Genomic DNA, 20,431 nt, shown 5'->3' with positions numbered 1-20,431 from the left:
TTTCAAAATAAAAGCCTTGACACTTTTTACATCATGTAATTGCTCTTTTTTGTGTGTTAGATAACTGGTTTAACCAAACCACTGTTACACATGGGATTAGTGTTGCCATTTCAAATGAAGCTTACTGAAAGTTTCAAAATAAAAGCCTGCATACTCCCCTCATGTCAGTGCACCGCCGCAGGCGGTGCAAAAATATTATTCTTCTTTTATGTTTTTTTTCTCACGATAGTGAACTGCCTTGCAAACATTAGCATTTCACTGCCACCCACTAGTGCACTTCCTTGCACGCATTAGCATTTTACCTAAAATAAGCTTTTAGCCAATTTATTTACTTATTAGCCATGTTTAGAATACTGATTGGACTGAGTCAATGGGTGACAACATGGTAGTGATACCCCACATTCTACTGATACCATTCATGCTATTATTAGCATTTTGGCTAATTTTACCGTATGCAACATACTGAATGGTACAAGTACAGCTTAGTCCACATGCTTCTGACTCTCCACAGGTTATTGACTACATTGAAGCTTCCTGTAGCATTAAGGCTAATTTTTAGCATCGGAACGCTGGGTCCAAACCGACGGGCACACTTTGGCAGGCCCCTTAAAATTTCTGCCGGAATTTTCTAGTTTACAAAATAGGACTTTGTTCTGTCCTGACAGAGATGTGGAGCATCCTGGGAATTTTTTCCATGGATAAAAATCCTATAGTATAATTGTCCAGTTTTTGAATGTTAGAGAAGTTACAATTATTTTAGCCTGAAGAAGCAGGAAGTTGTGAAGTTGGTTTAAAGATAGCAAAAATTATATGTAGACCAGCTACAATCTGAGAGACAGTTTTGCTTCTCTTCCAGATTAACTGAGCGACTTTGATGGCCGCTGGAGGAGTCAGATTTCATGGTTCACAGACCTTTTTCTTCCTAGATCAAATGTCTACATATTGATTAAGATCATTACTGCATTTCTGGATTGCAGTAAAATGCTTTGAGCACATCATCACGAACTTCACAGCATTCTCTCTAACTGCCGAACATCCCAATTAAAACGGGTCCATAGACGGTCTGTTGTTCTGCACACTTTATTCTGCTGCCTGGAGAGAAACGCATGCAGACTTTAAATACGGCTCAACATTTTATATAATTCTATCCAAACTTCCCATGAAACTTCAAGATCTGGATATCAGTGCCTTTCTATGAAACTGAGCTCCTTAAGATGCAGAAAAAGAGTTTGTAGGATCACAAATGCCATTTCATCTCTACTACATATGAACTGTGGTACTCCTCAGGGATGTGTGCTATCTCCATGCAGCACTTTCTGATTAGCTACCATTTTACAAACAAAATTATAAATGTGCACAATAAACCCAACAATGTCTTGATGTTTAAATTAAATTAAAAGAATCTGCAATGGTTTTATGGTTGTTTTTTTAACGAGAATTAAAAACATTTTTCATGTCCGTGATGATTTTGAGTAAAAATGTTCTCAGCAGATTTGAACTAAGTGACATTTTTTCATGCCCCTGGTTTTATTCAAAGTCTTATTTGTCTGTTTTGTTCTTGTCATCATTACAATCAAAATTTTATTAATGCTATCACCGCAGATTTACTCACCCTTCTTCTTGAACATGCTGGATGGAAAAAATGTTCCTGTTATTTAAAGAAGAGATTTGTTATTTCTTCTGTCAAACATTTTGTTTACTGCTGACAATAGAACATTTCAGCCAAATTCTGATTCAATATTAGTGAGCATAAAATGTTTTCTTTTACTCAAGTAGCAACATTTAGTAGTGATGAACACCCATCTGCTTAAAGCGGCTCTGGAGAACACATTAGTCTCCGTTGACTCCAACACTCTGCCGTTTCAGATCCATCCTTCCCCATCATCCCTCACCCCCCCCTCACCCTCCTGCTGTCTCCCTCTGTCCATCTTCTCATTAATCATGCTTCACCTTTCTGTTAACTCTCGTCCTCTTACAGCCCCCAGAGGAACCTGGAAATGTCAGCAGACCTCAACAAGGACACGTCAGTGAAGACAAGGTCAACCGGGGCCAGAACCGCAGGATATTTAGGTCTACTTCCTTTTCTTTTTAAAAAAAATAATTTTATTGACACAGGTCAATGGGTTCACATTCAATAAAATGCTCATCGAACGGATTTAAAAAGAAAAACATTTTGCATCATGGTTCAGTGACTGGTTTAGTGTAGCAATGGCAAACAAACTTTAAAAGAGAACCTGGGGTGTCCAAGATGTGGTTCTGGGGCCATTTGCAGTCGCTGGATTGATTTTGTAATTACAGTTTTGCAATTCAAAAATGTATAATTTGGCCAGCCAGCAGAGGGGATTGATGAGGATGGAGACTTTTTTTTATCATTTCTCATTCTGGTAAAATTATTGCAGATGGATTAAAAATGTTGAACATTGGAAAATGATTTGTCTTTGAAGAATAACATTTACAGCATTCTCTTTCATTTTTTAGTAAATAGGATTATATCTATCAGGTGACTTTTACTCAAAAATTTGGGTGCACCCATACCTGTTTTTAATCAACTTATTAGACTTAAAGAATAAAGAAAGCATTTTGAAACAAAGAATGACTCAAATTCTGTTTTCATTGCCGAAATTAGACAAAATCTTTAATTTGAGCTCAGAATAGTAAACTGTAGACCATTCTTTTAATACAACAAATATGCAGAACCCCTTTAAAGTATTGTCTCTACTATGACTTGCACATACATTTCCCAATAACAATGAACTTTCTTTGTTTAGTTAAAATATTGCATACATAGTGTACTGTTAAGTAAAAAATACACAAGGGTTTGGTCCTTGTGACACAGTTTGAACACCACTGATCCAAACTGTCAAAAAAACATGAACAAAGGCATTTTATACCGTAACCAATTGAGAGAAGTTGACTGAGGGTTTAGCAGAAAACTCTCTGCTAAAGCATCCAGAGTCTAAGTGAGCTAAGGTAAGCTATTAACAGAATATTGATAGTGTTGAGAGGATTTATAGCTCTACTCAGGTTTCCTGTAAGTCTAATAAATTCTTCTCTCCTTTCCCACTCCAAGAATCCTCTAACAGAGGCTTAGACTGTAAGATTGATTCAAAGAGATTTTGTTTACCGATACCAAAACATACAGATTAATGAACCTAAACTAAGCACATTTATTTAGAGTTGAACACTAGAGCTGCCTTGAGCAGTGCTCTGTGATTTACATGTTTCCTTTCCTCTGATACAAGCCATCCGTCCATCCATCCATCCGTCCATCCATCCATCCGTCACATTAAAGCACTGTGATTGTTTTTTTTTTTTCCTGAAAGAATGGTTCCACTTTCCATAAATTGAACACTTTGTCTCTGACCAAACAATGCTGCAGACATTTTTGATGTGATAATACACCTGCATCAACAAAGCTACGTTTTTAAAATGAAAACCCTCTAAATATATTGAGTAAATTTCTGAAATGAGAAAGTAATATGCTATCTTTATGGAGAATAATGGAGACAGATTAAATTGATCAAATTAAATTGTTTGTTTCAGTTCTACAGTTGGTTTAGACAGTGAATATGTGATGATCTTTAAATTCTCTATTTTATTTCTGTTTTTAACATCTCCTTGTTTATTTTCCTTTAGGTCTTGCCATATTCCATGTATTCATTGATCACTTTTAGTTTGCTTATTCTCCTACTTTTGAGCTTTGGTGACATGTTGTCCAATTAATTGTTTTCTGGTAAATCTTCTTGCCACAAGTCCAGTAATTTTAATGTTTTGATCCTTCGGAAACCTTTTCTAATTCATTTTGCCTTGTTAAATTTGAAGTTTATCCTAAAATTGTGTCTGGATTGTTGGACAGAGTTTCTCCTGAAAGGTTTGTTCCAACTCTTTAGTCATGGAAGTCTTTTTGGGCAAAATAGTGAGTAATAACTCTCCGTTGGATGAGAAGCAACTCCACACATGCTTGTATAAGAATGAGTCACTGTTGACATAATTCAGGAGTCGTTTCAGCTCTCACCTTTTCTTCTGTGGAGAAATGTTTTACCAACCGTTCCAAACAATCCAAATAAGATTCATGTGAATAAATAACTGTACTTTAGTCTTCTGCTGTCCATCTTGTGCTTTCTGCAAAAAAAAAATCTCTGTCCTGATGTTATTTTTGGAGAAAAGTAGCTTCTTTGCTACACACTTGCACCCACCTGCTGTCAGGTTTTCAGCTATTTTGCTCATGATATTACAATATGGAAATGAAGTCAGCCAGTGTGTAAGCCAGCAAAGTGCTTTTCAATGACCTACTAAGCAGCTAAGATTGTTACAAAGAAATTAAAATTACGTGTACAGTGGTCAAATTAAAATTAAACATTGAATTACAACAAATGCAACAAGACGTAGCAGCAGCAACTACTGAGGTTTCAATCTTCACAGTGAGGCACAGATTAAATGTTGTAGGCTTCCAGACTCGCACCACGACTGAGACAAAATCACAAGAGAAGTCTGCTCCTGTTTGCTCACAATATAAATAAGCCAGAGGGATGGGAATTCAGTTCTGTGGAATAGAGAATCAAAACTGAAACTTTTGTGCTGCATGAATCAGCAGCATGTGTGGAAGGATAGACTGAAAAGAACAGCAGCCTGGGAAGTTTGGCTTTGTTTCCTCTGGAGCTGGAAACTTGCAGATTCAATAGAGATTCAGTCAAATATCCAGAAATCCTACAAAACTTCCTGTTCAGTATGAGGAAGATGAAGCTTTGGCTTCATGAGTCTTCAAACAGGACAATGATCACCAAGGTTTACGAAGTCTTTGAAGACTCATCTGATCCAATTCATTTATTAAACCCATGTAAAAACAAATGGTTGACTAAAGTGCTGTGCATTAAGAATATAAAAAAACTAATAAAAAAATATGTTGGACAACACAATAGCTCACATAAAAGAACAAAAATATCATGCTGTGTTGAACAACAAGGAAAAAGGATGAGCCATCCAAAAGGAAAACGTCCAATCACCTCTGAGCTTCAGCTGCTCAGTTGATTTTAAAGACCATGGGGGAAAGTAAGGGTGAAGACACTAGGACATTTAAAAACAAATGAAAGAATATTAAAATCAATTCTGTTGTTCAAAGAAACCAGTAAAGAGCAACCAGTACAGGAATGATTCGTCCTCACAGCTGTGATCCAGTTAGAAGATGAGCAGCTGGATTTTGTAAAAAGCTGTAGGCGTAGAGGCCAGTCTGTCTGACCCCGAAATACACTGCATTACAATAACCAAGGTGTTGGATAATTAAAATGTGAATGATGTCTTCAAAAGTAATTTTAACCCAATTAAAATTCTGTGGTTGGTTGGAGAGCACAAACTGGAGAATATGAATCAAGTAGATGCCGTTGCTGGCACTAAGATTCTCACTGTGAATTTCACTCAGCCTGTCATAAAAGCAGAAGAATGCCCCTCTAAATACTAAAGATGTTGTTCTTTGATAAGTTCCCAGCAGGGATAAATAATTGTAGGTGCAATCATGCAACGTGGCCAAAAAGATCAAAGCTGCAAAGTCTGCAAAATGCAAACTGCGTATCACTGCTAAAATCCCCAAGCAGGACTGTAATTTTAATGCATCGTCATGTTTTATAGATGATTTTAAAAAATAAATAAAACCTACATGTAAACCCAGAGAGATGTTTTATCTCTTATAAAATTATTGTTATTCGCTAACAAGTTCAGAAATGTAAGGAAGAAACAACTGAAACAAAGAAAACTCATGTATTTTTTTCCTCCAACCATTGTCTTGATGCAACATAGAAAAAAAGTGGAAATATTCTGTGTTAGTGCTGAGTGGAGATCCACATGAACACAATACACGTCCCCTATGTGAAGATGAACACCCGCATTACAACAATCAGCCTCAATCTGGGCCCACAAGGCCGCATTCATCAGTGAAATTGCTATGAAAAATCCGGCATTCTGAGATCTCAGGATGGAGTTCCAACAATGCAGCAGGCCTGAGACAATTATATCAGAGCTCCTGATTCTCTCATCAGTATTCTGCAGCTGACATTTCACTGCCTGCTTCATTGTCACACAAAGACACCACCAGAACCAGGATGCACTATAGGAGCTGTGTGTGTGTGTGTGTGGGTGCGTGCATTTATTTAGTACCATTTTGCACTCGTCATTTGTGAAATTTATATCAACTGAAAATGCTTTCTGGGGCAACGTAAAAAGAAAAAAATAAATCTAAACAATTCCAGACTCAATATTTGTCACAGTTTATTTTTCACTGGTTCCATTTCAGGTATAATAAAGAGTCAACAACAACAGGAAACTTTAGAGGACAAACTAAAAAGACTTCCTCTGAACATGAAACCAACTGCAGGTGGGGCAAAACTGTGGTGACAAGGAAGGCAAGAGATTAAAGATGATATTTAAAAAGCTGTTCAGAGAGAAACGAGGGGAAGCGTGGGCCTCACAACCGCTGCCCAGTCCCAGGTCTCTCTTCTTTATTCTGCCTTCCTGACTGCCTCATGTTTTAGCTTTACAGCTTTCTTTATGCTTTTCCCACAGTCCACAGTCAGGTTGACTGGACAATAGAAATTGCTTTTAGATACGTGTGTGTGCATGCATAACTATTTGTCCTGTGTGGAGCGGTGACCTGTCCATGGTCTACACTTCTGCTCCTCCAGTGAACATAGGCACCAGCCCCCCAATGTCACCCTGCAAGGATCAACAATAGAGGGATGGGTGGATTTGCACATGTGCTGCACTTTTCATATTTCACTACAGTTTGGTTGTTGACAATAACTTGCAACATAATCCAGTCCATATTTTCTGCATATTCAGACTTTCTTGATGTCTTCCTGGGGTCACTCAACCATAATATTTATGGCTGGATTCCAGTCTCTCCCCCCACTGCGTCCAGCTTAAAGTTTGTTTTATGAGAGGAGTCTGTTGAACAGATTGTATAGCATACAGCAACAACAACCATCTGTTGGTCAGTTGGTTTTATTGCAAATATATACACTTAGTAACTTATGACATAATAAAAATGTTTTTACATATTAAAATCATCATTATGTCATGATAGTATAATATAATCTCTCTCTGCAGAGAGAAACAACCCAAAAAGCCTGTGATGGGGGTCGACAAGCGCATACACTAGCTGATTGACAGCATTCAGACCCTCCTCCTGGCTCTAAGTGACAGTTAGGACTCCATAACCACATTTTCTTATGGTAGACAATAAGTAGATTTATTTACTTTACCTCATCTGTTGTCACAGCAGGTTGGAAATGTCTTCAGAAACTGTCCCACCCTCTGAGTGGAACGGGTCCAGAGCAGATGAATTAAAAATGAAACGACTAAAACTGTAAAAAGTAAGAAAATGACCTGAATGTTGTCTGGAACTCTTTCTAAACACAGTAAAGACGATAATCATGAAAGATTAAACTACTGCTCAAGAAATATAACTTTACAGCCTGTCACATATTATATTTAAAACAAAATAAAATGTAGAAGTAGTACAAGTGATTTGGACAGCTCATTTTCTAAATCCCTGAATGCAGACAAAGGAACTCTTGGATTTAGATCTGGAGTCGGTTTGTGATTGATTGCTGGTTGGGATCAGCTGGAGAAGCAGCTGATGGGTTTGAAGGCAAAGGGAGCCTCAGAGGGACATTCAGAGCAACATCCTCACAGTGAGACGAAGAGTGCAGCAGCAACAGATGTGACAGTTAAGCTGCGATGTGACCTGCCGTCCACACAAGGTTAAACAAAATGCCCAAGATGTTTTTGAAAATGTCTGTCTGATTAAACAGTCTGCCTTTTTTGTTCCTTGTATCTACGTTAAAATGTGAAATAGATGCAGTTTATTTTAGCTTACAGTAGAAACTTCACTCCTTTTTGCAGAAGAAATGGGTCGTGCTTGTGGTCCTTCTTCATTATGTTGTGGGGTTAATGTGTGAATTGAGACATTTAAAGAGAGATTCACAATGTGCACAAGTTGTACTTTGAGGAGTGTTAAAACACGTCACTCTTCTTTTTCAATACTTATTAAAGATTCCATCAACTTGGTGTAGATACTCATTAAACTGGTTCTCACTACAACAGACTTTTCAGCTTTGACTTGAGAGTTTGGGAGCCTGCAATCGTGTTGTAAAAGTTTTAAAAGCAAACTCCAGCTGCTGCGTCAGCCCCTGCTAGTCTAACAAACAGAAATAGCTGCCGCAAACGTCTTGTATTTTCTGAAATCTGTCCCCAACAGACTCTTTTTATATCACTTTGTGTCTAATTCCTCCAGAGATTCAGAGTTGTACGGTCAAGTTTATCAGATGTTTGCACTTGAACTCAATTCTTGATAATAAAACTCAGACAAATGGTTTCAGTTTAATGAGAGGTTCAAACTGTGCTGTCTTTAGATTGGAGTCAGTAATCTTTTCAATCTAAACAGACATTTCTGCCCCCCATTTTTCAAAGCCACAAAACTTATTTAAGCTTTTGAAAAAGACAACTTTTAACTTTTAAGCAAAATTTTTGTTGTGATTATGAAATAACCTATTTTAGGGTTAAATATAAATAAAAACATACAATTCTCTGTGGTGATGATATTTGTGGAAAATAATGTAATTATTTCCAATCTAATGACAAGAAAGTAGAGCTAAAACTTGTTCTGGTACTTTTAATGTCATTATGTTGTGGAAATTCAAATGCAATTATTAAAAAAATGGAAAACAGTTAAAGTCACCAGTTATTATTTCATCTGTATTTAAAATGTCCTAACACAGTTTTTCAATTTATAGTAACAAAAACTCCTTATACCATATTTTTCCCCTATGGAAGGTCCAGATAATGTTATCTGCTGAAATGCAAAATAAATGTTTGGCCATAATTACTACTGTTACATTTGGAGAGAGAAGGAACCTTTTAAGTTAATTATATTTTTCTAGTGTTTTGCTGCAGATGGAAGAGTGTACCTCTTAAAGTAGATGACATGATGATGACAGGTCATCATATTTTAAAAACTGAGGAAACTTTGCAAGACACCATCCACAAGGTGAAGAAAAACGTGTCTTCAAAATTCACCTGTCATTCCACCAGATCTGTTACAAAGTGGCTTATTGGAAAGCAAAGGTTAATTTTGTGGAGCGGTCACCACAACACCCTGTTTTAAATAAACTGTGGTATTTAATCTGCGACTTAATACCACAAGGTGACCTACAAACCTGACTCAGTTACACCAGTTTTCAGGAGGAGTGGAGCAAAATTCCTGCAAACATTTGTGAGCAGCTTGTAGGAGAATGTTTCAAACGTTTGACCAAAACTCATATAGTTTAAACGAAAAGGACAGCAAGATGATTAAAGAAATTCTATACAAAAATATCTCTCGTTATTCTGGCATTAGCACGTGGAAATGGTTTTAGTAATCCTAATTGTGCTAAAACAGAACATTTAAAGTCAGACAGTGAAAACAAACATAAATACATAAACATATATGACTGCGTGTCTATTTTTAGTTTGATGGAGTGTGTGGTTTGACAGCCACAGCTCCTTGGTAATCTGCTGCCCCCCGCTGTTCATACTTTTACTTATGTTTGAGAATTTGATCTTACCTAGATTATGGAAAGCTGGTGATATATATGTATATATACATATACTTGAACATGTCAAAGTACAGCAATGTATTTCAAAAACTCAAATTGTTTAATTTTATTGAACAAAATGTGTAGATACTGGACACGAATACATTAGCAGACCTTGGTTTTTGTTTCATACTACAGTTTCACTCCACTTTTTATACCTTCATAGAATACATATTATAAAGTCAGTATTTGTTGTAAACTCTCTGCCTGATATTTTCCCTACATCCAGACCTGACCATGCCTGCATATTTTGCAGTGTTTCTTAAAAACTGGAGAAGTCAACAAGTGGATGACAAAAAAATGTGTCAATTGTAAAGTCATGCCTTTAAGATGTTTTTTGTTTGTTTCTTTTCTTTCAGTTGATGATTTATTTCATGCTAACCCTCCTTGGGAATCACTTTGCTAATAGATATTTCCTTTCATGTCCATCATTACATTAATTCCTATAAGAAAAAGGAAATTGTGAGTCTACTTATATTTAAATAAACTAATTTAAAAACTTTTCTAGGCAATTTCCTGAAATACACAGCACACGTTTAGGATTTTCATTTGTAAAAAAAATGTTAGAAACGAGACATAATGTTCCTTTCACTTTGCAATTATAAGCCAACTCGTGCTGGTTTGTCATATAAAATCTGCCTTTTTAGCCCCGTCTCCGGCTGAGTGGGCAGAGGTAGAAGCCCTGGCTAATCCCGGTGAGATAAGGCTAAACAATGCAGGGAAAACGGAGGACGGCTCAGCTTAATTTGGATCTGAATATCGACACCAGTTTGGGCAGATGGTGGTGGCCACATGCTGAGGGGGAGCTGGTGAAAGCAACATCACCCAACAGCTGACACAACCCACCACATACAGGTGGTGACGCTATCCTCTCTCCCACACACACATACACACACAAACGGCAAATGATTTGAAATGGTGTACATTGCATAACTTAAGTGGAGGGGTTTCACTGAGAAACACCCACAATTCATGGCGGTAGCCATGGCAACACACATTAGGGCATGCATCCGCACAGAGACACACGTGTCGAATGAAGAAGGACCCATGTAAGCGCAGACGCTGGGCAGCACTGAGGCGAGGAGACAAAGCTAACAAATAGACATAGTGTCTGCAGATTCTCTGCAGCTTCTGTCAGAAGGCTCTGAGTGCCTCCCAACGGTCTGCTGATGTATACGACCTGCAACATTTACTCCATGATGTGGATCCAAAAAAATCAAAGAGGGAGCAGAGAAGATTTAGCTGAATCCTAAAAAAAAACCCACTTTTTTTTATAATCTAGTACCCTACTTTTCAACAATAAATTTAGGAAACGTTACATAACACAAAAACAAATAAGTGTCTCAGAGATAGCCCTGCATTTCAGATAAAGATGCAAAAAAAAAAACATATTGTGTGGTAGATGGCAAAAGAACTGAATATGTGACTCTCTAAAATAAATTGAAACATTTGGAAACAGCAAAAAAAGAGAAAAAAAAAAGCCAAAAACAATAATTTCTAACAAACATCATTAACACTTTGTTCATGAGTGAGCACAGTGTTAGTCTTTACACTATGCCCTGACCATTTTTTGTGTAAATAAGTCTCTTTATATATTAGGATCTGACCATAAACATGCAACATATTCCTGCCATCAAAACTGGAGACAAAACAGAAAAGCCGTTTGTGAAAAACTAAGTACTCCCATGATTTAAAGCTTTTAGCAGCCAACTGGAGAACTGCAGGAAAACTGGCAGACGTTTGAATTGTTTAGCATTTGTGAATAATCTTTCTTATCGTAGTTTTTTGTTTGAAAAAGGTCTTCAAATCCATTTACATTAATTGGTTCTGCAACACCACTTCTGATGTCGTCCTACTTTAGCACTATGATACACACTTAATCACAACCATAAACCTGAAATGTGTTTCATAGGTTCACCAGTCATCTGATTTTCCTTTGTCATTATTTTTTTGCTATGAAGTCAGTGATCATTCAATAGTTTCCTGGTTCACGCACTGTCTATAATAGTCAGGGCAGTTTTGTCGCAAGGTTTGAGCTCACTTTCCGATCACACATTAAGACACTTGAGAAGCTTTGTCAGTGAATAGGGATTAGCCTTTATTTGTGTCTGAAGGGAGAAAAAAATACCAACATATGCCATCAACGCTGTGGACTGCGCACAATACTGGTGAGGAGTCCGGCTGGAGTTGCGCTTGTAGTTCATAACAGTCAATCACGACAAGGAGAAGTTGGCTGAGAATCCACAAAGTTGAAGAAGAAATATCAAGGCTGTGTCCATTATTGTTATTATCGTTATTGTCAGTATTACCCGCATTGTCGACAGCAGCAAATTGTTGCTGCCTCCATGTGAAGAGTGGGCCTCAAACACCCGCCAGAGAAAATTGCAACACGCTCAACAACACAATTACATAGAAAAATAGCACTGTCAAAAGGTTTCTGAAAGGTGTGTGTGTGAAAGAAAATCATAAATCCCAGATATCTCAAGAAAGAACAGAAACCTTCATATGCACTTGGAAGGAGCTTTGAGATTCCTTTTTATGGGGATTTATAGTCAAAAGTTTGTGTCAGACTAGAAATATTACCTTAAAAAGAGGACAAGAAAAAGGTTTACACATACCCACTGCAGATCGAATAAAAGCTGCTGTTGGGAATCAAAGGGTGATGTGCCAAAAATCAAAACACAACATCTCCTAAAGAAAACAGGCAGAAAGCTATTTAAAAGAAATACAAGAGCAGCAATAATTACAACTGTGACTAAATCGCAGGTAGAAAAGGGTACAGTTGGTATGTGTAAATAAGAACTGGGCAGTTCTAAAGTGATTCACATCCCTACCTCTGTTAGTGTGTAACGGACCGCAGCCAGATGCCTGCCAAGCTTTGAACTTAATGCACAACATTGTGGTGCATTTGGAAAGTCTGTAACTTTTGATTCAGAAATTTTGAAATAGCATGTCAGTGTTGAAGCAAAACAAAATGTCCAAAACGTCCTTCGACTTCAAACTATTTTTATGATTATCATGTTAGAAGAATTTTATACAAGTATATTTCCATCTGGTTCCACTTTTATCTAAATAAAAAATTTCCAAACTTCTTCCGCATCTGAATAAAATGTAGAAAAAACTGTAAAAAACAGAACAGATGAAATTGCTGTAAACCTGATCGAGTGCCTGAAGGTGGTGACAGTGTCACTAACATGAAAGTGTAAAAGAATGTCTTGAAATATTTTATTCATGTTTAGTATATTTTAGTATCAGACAATAAAGATATTATTGTCGTTCAATATTTAAACGTGAGAAACTTTCTTATTTTAACAAAAACTTTGTCGTTAAAATAAGATACAGGTCTTGAATTTATCTCCCAGCTTACAGTTCCATATAAAACAAATAGGAACAACTTTTTTAAACTAAAATGCTGCTTCCGTGTCAATGGGGGTGAAAATGCAGTGGGAAGAGATTCGATATTAGCATTTTAGCATGTTAGCATTGAGCTATGACCAAGCGGGGCTTTTTTGGAGCCAGAAACAACTATTTGGATAAGATGGTGGGTCTAAAATGTAATCAGTAGAAATCTCAATGGTAGAAAGTTTGGATCTTTCAGTGTTAACATAAATGTTTTTTTTCTTTTTCACGATTACCAATACAAAGTAGCAGCACCTAGTGGTCAACTCTCATAATAAACCTTAAACCTTTATGGCGTTCCTGAATCCAGAGCTTGACAGGCATAGCAACAGTAACTGTGGGGATTCGTGAAAAGTCCTGAGGCCTGTTGTTTAACTTTCTATGAAATATTGAAGCGAGTTGGTTTTAAACTGGGCTAAACTGACAACTAAACATTAGACTACAACTTTTTCTTCAAATAAACCCTCCCAAAAATCTGGTTTTTGATTAAAGATTTTTTTGCGTCTGCTTTTATTATCATAGTTGGACAGATTTTATACCTCAGACAAAAAAAAAGAAACACCTGAGAGAAATCTTGTTTTTTTTCTGTAATATATTCAATTATGTATGTTACAACTATAATCACATAATTCAAGCATATATCGTATACACATATATATCTAGTGAATACTTTAATATTTAATAGTACAGTTGTATGGTACAGTAGCAGTAGGGTGCGTTTCTCTTTCTCATTGGGTAAAGTTTGAAGGAGAAGTATAGACAAAGTGTTTGTGTGTAAATCTATATAGGAGTTTTCATTACGTTACACAACAAAAGAAAGAAAATGTGAACTAAAAATAGGAATAAAAGACAAAGAAAATATATAGGCAGTTCAGTAATGTGTTTGAGATGTGTGTTTGCATATGTGTAAATATGATTATTGTCTGTTTGTGTGTGTGTGTGTTTGTCAGGTGGAGGATCAGGTCAGCACCATAGAAGTCCATAACAACATCACCAACAACAATAAAGATTCAAATGAGGGAGAGGACTGGGCGTGTCTGTGTGTGTGTTTGTGTCTGCATGCTGACATTTTCAGTCACAACCCTAAACCAGGACATGACTGAGGAGTAAATAGAAAACACACGTGAGCAGCTCTTCTCCTAATTAAATGCAAACCTGCCAGCAAAACACTGCTTTCTTTTTCTTTGCTCTCAAACATCTGCTCACATCCAGCTGTTTGGATGGCTAATTACTTCCTGTGTTATTATTTTTTTTTCCTTTTCTCCTTCACCTTCACAAAAAAAAAGCCCTGTGATTATTAAAAGTCGGACACGGAATCAAGTAGAAGAAAACAACTCAAGTGCTCAAACCGAGCTCACAAGGAAAAAAAACGAACACTAAAGTTTCTTTAAGCTATACAGTTTTTGTTTCTTCCTCTGGTCATGCTTCTGTCTCCCTTCATTGCAAAGAAAAAAAAAATCATTACTGAGTTACCTCGCCTTGTCTGTGTGAAATACCTGATTCAACCATGATACATTCTCTGTTACACATCTTCCTCTGACTAACCCGCTCCGTAACATTGAAAATAGATCTTTTTGTTTACTAGCAATAATCAGCTGAGAGGAAAAGAGTTATATGTGGCCCCATGACTGTCCAGCTGAAATCCCCGCCCCTTCCCCAATATATAAAATGTACAAAAGATTGTCTCTAAAATCATCCTCCTTAATATCTCTGCTAATAGAAAAATATACAGTAATTATTTGTCAAAATCTCTTTGCGTTCTGGACGAAAACCCTGCATGACTTCTTTCTCCTCCTCCTCCTCCCCCACCATTTTGCTGGACTAGTTCTACCTTCCTGCCCAGTTCAAAAATATAAGATTTTTGTACTAGTTATAGAAAAACCCCATAAAACAATTACACTTCTGATCTCTCCTGGCTTGTGTCCATGCCTTGAGCTTAAAAAGTGACATTTCACTGGCATACTGTGAACTCAACACCCTGTTTGAACTGGCCAGAGCAGCAGGTCAGAATGCACTACCTGCAAAAAACGCAGTGCAACACCGGGCGCAAGCACAGCGTCGGAGGGGACGGATGCGGTGTGACCGTACAGTAGAGAGTGTGGATTCAGTGAAACAGCAAATACGAAGAGTCAAGCTGGGGGAAAGTGGCATCGCTGCACTTTTCAGTCATGGCATCCTGCTAAAACTCGACCAAACTGGCCATGTTTGCGCCTGGTGTCACACAGCGCTTACTGCAGATCTACTCCGGCTTTGCCCCCTCGCCACTTCAACTAAAGTGCTGCTGTCGTTGGGTCGTACCCTTCTCTCATCTCGTCTTCCTCTCCAGATCCTTCCCCTCTTTCGTCGTCCTCCTCCGCCTTCACAAGTCTCCGTGCCGACTCTCGTACTTGTTGATGATGTTCCTGCAGCGGCCGAGCTCCTTCCTCATGTCGGCCACTTCCTGCCGGAGGGCGGCGTTCTCCCGCTCCAGGAAGGCGGCGCGCACCGAGATCTGGTTCTCCTTCAGCCGCCGTGCGTCTCGCGAGCGCTTGGCCGCCTCGTTGTTTTTCAAACGCCTGCTCCAGTACTTCTCGTCCTGTCGGCGGCGCCGGTGTGGTATGTTGGGGTGTGTGGGGGAGAAAAGGTGAAAGGAGGACAGAAAAGAAAAAGAGGAGAGAGCGGGATGACAAGGGTCAGTCATGTGATGAGTAGAAAGATGGCAGGAAAGGAAAAAAGGCAACAACAGCTCAATGCTTACAACTGGAGAACATTTAAAGCTACGACAGCACACAAGAACAGAAGAAACGCTACAAAGTAAGACTAGTTTTTTTGTGGAGCTGCGCAATATATCGCAAATAACCTCCCAATTCTGGTTAACAGCATCCTAGACTATTCTCAGATGGAGAACGTTAGGGAACAATGACCACTGGTGACTTGTCCAGGGTGTACCCCGCCTCTCGCCCGTTGACCACTGGAGATAGGCACCAGCACCTCTCCCAACCCCAACGGGTGGAAGAAAATGGATGGATAGATGAAAATCTACATTTTCTTGAAGCTTGCCTAACTACTGGAAGATGAAGCTTGCATCAGGCAAGATTAGAAAAATGTGAACAAATGTGGAAGAATAAATATCACTACTAGGGCTGAAAATTAATGGTGATTATCAAAGTAATCATCAACTAATTTAGTGACTGATTAATCATTAACTGGAGGCTCTAAAACATGCCTTTGAAAAGATGCACAATAAAAACCCATTGTTCAATAAACCCGGAGCAAATTCCCAATCCAGCTGTACAAAGCAGACCCGCTGAGCTGCTCTGTTGAACCAATAAACCCTCTGCAGAAATCCTGCAGCAATACTGTAGTTTGAAGGTCACAGAAAAATTCTGACTTCTACTGAAGATCAAAGAAGGAGATTATTGGGCAGAGCAATAACATCAGGGCCTACAGAGCTGAAAAAACAGGTCAAACAGAAACCAAACCAGAGATTTCTGTCTGAACGATTTATGATGAGCGGATCAGCGTGGGTCCAAAAGAATTACTGCTTCCTTTACAGATCGATCTACATCTGGTTATCGTCAGGCCACGACTACAGGCAGAGAAAAAGGCACTTCTGCAACAATTATTGTGAGAATAAGAGTCACACATTACCTCAGCTGTGGTGTTTTCATATTTTCATTATTTGTTTGTTTGTTTGTTCGTTTGGTTTTGGAGATTTTCTCAAAAGGTTAAACCTCACTTAGCATAAAACATTTCCTGCCGCTGTGTCTGTTGGCGTAAAATCATGTGAAATAATTTGATTTGTGATGCGATTCACAAATACTCGGCATTTTAGTTTTGCGGTGCTGATCTTGCTCGTGAAGAGCTGCGCTGATATGAAACTCACCTTTAGGATTGACCCAATATCTTTTTTTTTTTCCATAGCTGCACACATGATTGATGAAACTAACCGCGACTGAACACGGCGAGGTGAGTGCCTTCATCTCTCCATAAATTATAAGCGCTTCAGGAGATGCAGCTGCTCTGTGCTGAACTGTGAAACCATGAGCAATTGATCACAGCTTTGCCTATTGTGCAACGAGCTGAGGACAAAATATTTTAGAGCTCTTGTCAAGAGGCATTAATACCAGCTGGACGTCACGCTCCCTAAGGTTTTTTTGGGGTTTTTTTTTAAGTTATTTCAGGACAGAGCGGTGACCTTTGTGATGATCAAGCTAAGACTTTAGATTTAGATTTTTATTTTTTTGTCTCATGTCATTTGAATCAGAAGAAAGTCCCTGAAATCATTTGATTATTGGAAGTCAACTCTTTTTTTTCTGCAAAATGTGATCAAATCATGAAATAAATGCTCTATTCAGAGTTATGTTGACATATTCATTGTGTGGTTTAGCACATAATTATAGTGTGGCATCTAAATCAACAGAGTTTGAAGCCAGTCAACCAAAAATATTTAAACTCTCCAAAATGTAAATATGAAATTACATATAATTATAAATATATCTATATTTTGCGTGGATCATAATTTGTATTTGCTGGATTGATGTACCTACAATTAAACAAGTTTCTCTCACTCCGTTTCAACAAAGAAACACTCTGCTACAGTGAACAGACAGAAGTGGATTGTGGGAGATGTAGTACCTTCTGTTCGTCTGGGACCAGCATCTTGCGAGCCTTTTTGATCATCGGCTGAGGCTTCAGCTCGTCCTCCGAGAAGCGATGCCGCCGTGGGTCAAACGCCTCCTGCCCCGGCACGCTGGACAGTGCCAGGTCTGCCGGGTCAGGGTCAAAGTTCACCATGATGTCGCTGCTGCCGTTGGAACCAGCCGGAGGCCCGGGTGGCCCTGGAGGGCAGGTGGAAGTGGGCGAGGGGTCCTGGGGCACTGACTGCCCACCTATGGAAAACAAAATATGTATTTTTGGATTTTTATTAGGTTCCTGACAGATGTGTCTGTATCCCAGGATACATATTTAATTTCATCTTCACATAATTCCAAGATTATTCACAAAAACACAAATTAAGTAGGTATTTATTTAAAAATTGGATCTTTACATCCAAATTTTTTACTCTAAGACATATTAAATGTTTCAGTGAAATAGTAAATAACTAAATTCAGTGTAACTACACCACCAAACAAAACATTATGTAAATTGTGTGCTAAGTCCTTTTAATCGCCTTCATGTTTCCACTGATGTTTGATCTGCTTTACACGCCACTGGCATACAAGGAAAACAGAAACAGCAGCTTAATTACTCGTTTGGTTGTCCACTCATCATCATCATCATCATCATCATGGAGTTTTACTTCAGCTGCAGATTAGAGTCCATCTGCTGCCAGAGTGCTGCTTCCACATGTCAGAGAGCAACAGCAGAGCTGAAGGCAAACAGGATGGAGATGATGGAGGAAAAGATCCCAACAGAGGGAAATGGGATGAGACGACCAAGAAAGAGATTTTACGATTTTGTGTCAGATGAAGCAGTTCTGTGCTGATTTGTCCATATGTTTAGAGCCATTATCATAATCCTGGTGAAAGACCCAACAACGACCCATCTTAAGCTGTCAGAAGTCTTCAGAGTGAAGTGCCCTGGTGGTTCACAGAGTTCAAAACCCTTACAACTACAAGCAAAGCAAGCCCACAGCATCACAGATCTTCCACTTAACAGTGAATGCAAAATCCTTTTCTGCATGTTCCTTATTTTCTTTGACAACTAGTCAACATAGAGTGATTGTTGCCTGAAAAGCTTCACTTTCTTCTCATCTGATGAAGGCAAGCATATTTGTGATGGAAGGACATAAAAAATGCCTCTTTACCAGTTAGCATGTAGCATCTAATGGTTGTTATGGACATTTAGTATAATATTTATTTTCTTATACTGTAAAATAAATTAACATACATCCGCCTTGTTTGTATGATTGGTTTTCTTGTCTCTCCCATTAGGAAAGATATATTAAGAAAAATGGATCATATTTATGTTACAGAAAAACAGAGTATTTACAGATCAGTCCAGGACACTCTGATCAACTTAAAAAATAAAATAAAATAAATTAGAAATTATCATAATGCTGCACTTACATTTATTTTATACGTTAAAGGCAGTTGTCGATTTATTGTTAGAAACAGGAAATTCATAGATATTTTTTCAACAAGTTCTTGGTATAATGAAAACCTCGGGGTATTGGTCTGCTTTTGGAGTTGCATAAACCAAAGCTGTACATTCTGTCCCCCAGGCTTCACCCTGAGCCTGAAATGTCCATGAAGGGGATTACCCCACAGGTCATGAACATTATGTTCCAGTTCATCTCAGAACAGCAGTAAAGAAGAAGCTCTGGCTGTTTCCTCCCCCTTTTCTCTCTGCTGTTTTCTACTTAATTATGGTTGTGTTCAATGTGTTGAACTTGCTTTTAAAATCTGTTGGGCACTTAAAACTTTTTCTTAAACAAAGTAAAAAAAATGCAATGACAAAGTTTATCCACCTGGTGTCAGTGTTGAGTCAGAAAAACTTGCCAGAGCAGAGGTCGGATTTTCTTTCTGTTCTTTGACACATTAAAAAATCTAATTTCACTTCAGATCTACAATAAGACATTAATGATCACTTGCATACAATAAAATGTTGATTCAAGAATGCATAATGTACATACATTTGAGACTATTTTAGGCCTAAAATAGTGTAGTGAGAGTACTAAATGACCAGGAATACAAAGCCTAATTAAGGCCAAATCAGCCAGTGGATCCTGCTGGTACATTATGTGCCAGTGGATGTGAAATCCTTCCATGGAGCTCTTTAGCCTGCAGCTATTCTGCTTTAGCCCATCTTTGCTTTTCTGAACGGAACGCCACAGAACCAGGAATAGTAAGTCCATTCTCAACCAAATCATTGCACTCGCTAGTTATCATGACATTTCTTTCCAATTTGTGCTAACTGGAGAAACCTTATTTTAGTGCAAGGACATATCGCCTCAATAGGGAGAAATTCAAATGTTAGCTTAGAAATCATTCGGCATTAGTCAGAAATGTATTGTGGCAACATTTGTAAGACACTTCAGAGCTCCGGGCTTTGTGCCACCATTTATAAATAGCTGCGTAAATGGTGAACAATATCAACCAAAACAGTGGTGGGAGCATCACACATAGTTTTCTGCTGCTTTTCCCGATGTGTAACCACAAAAAATATAGAAAGCTGCTTTTAATGAACATATTTCAAATATTTATCTATAGAAACTATGGGTTTTCCATCAAATTCACCTTGCTTTACTGTCTTGAGGACAGAAAGTCTTTCGTACAAACCATTTTCCGGGGCTTTTTCTGCATGCAAAGCTTTTTTTTTTTACATGAATGTCAGTCAAAGCAGCAGAACTGACACTGATTTGCTGCTTGCCACCTGCTGCTGCTGCTTGCTGTCAGTCATGTCATTATTCAGATCAGCTAAAAAAT

At 38.2% G+C, this 20,431-nt stretch overlaps 1 protein-coding gene across 1 annotated transcript; it reads right to left on the bottom strand.

Annotated features, from left to right (window-relative positions):
• Positions 1-14,479: 14,479 nt before the first annotated feature.
• On the bottom strand, positions 14,480-17,963 carry LOC106941520 (hepatic leukemia factor-like; the record flags this gene model as incomplete). The annotated part of the gene is made up of 2 exons (XM_015024573.1): positions 14,480-15,597; positions 17,640-17,963. Coding segments are annotated over 2 exons (540 nt in total), but the record flags the coding sequence as incomplete, so codon positions are not given.
• Between the last annotated feature and the right edge of the window lie 2,468 nt (positions 17,964-20,431).

Source organism: Poecilia latipinna, unplaced genomic scaffold (genome assembly GCF_001443285.1).
Source record: "Poecilia latipinna isolate Pla-1442-1.1 unplaced genomic scaffold, P_latipinna-1.0 Scaffold3715, whole genome shotgun sequence".
NCBI classification, from domain to species: Eukaryota; Metazoa; Chordata; class Actinopteri; order Cyprinodontiformes; family Poeciliidae; genus Poecilia; species Poecilia latipinna.
Note: the sequence above shows the minus strand (reverse complement) of the source record. Positions and strands in the feature narration are given on the sequence as shown.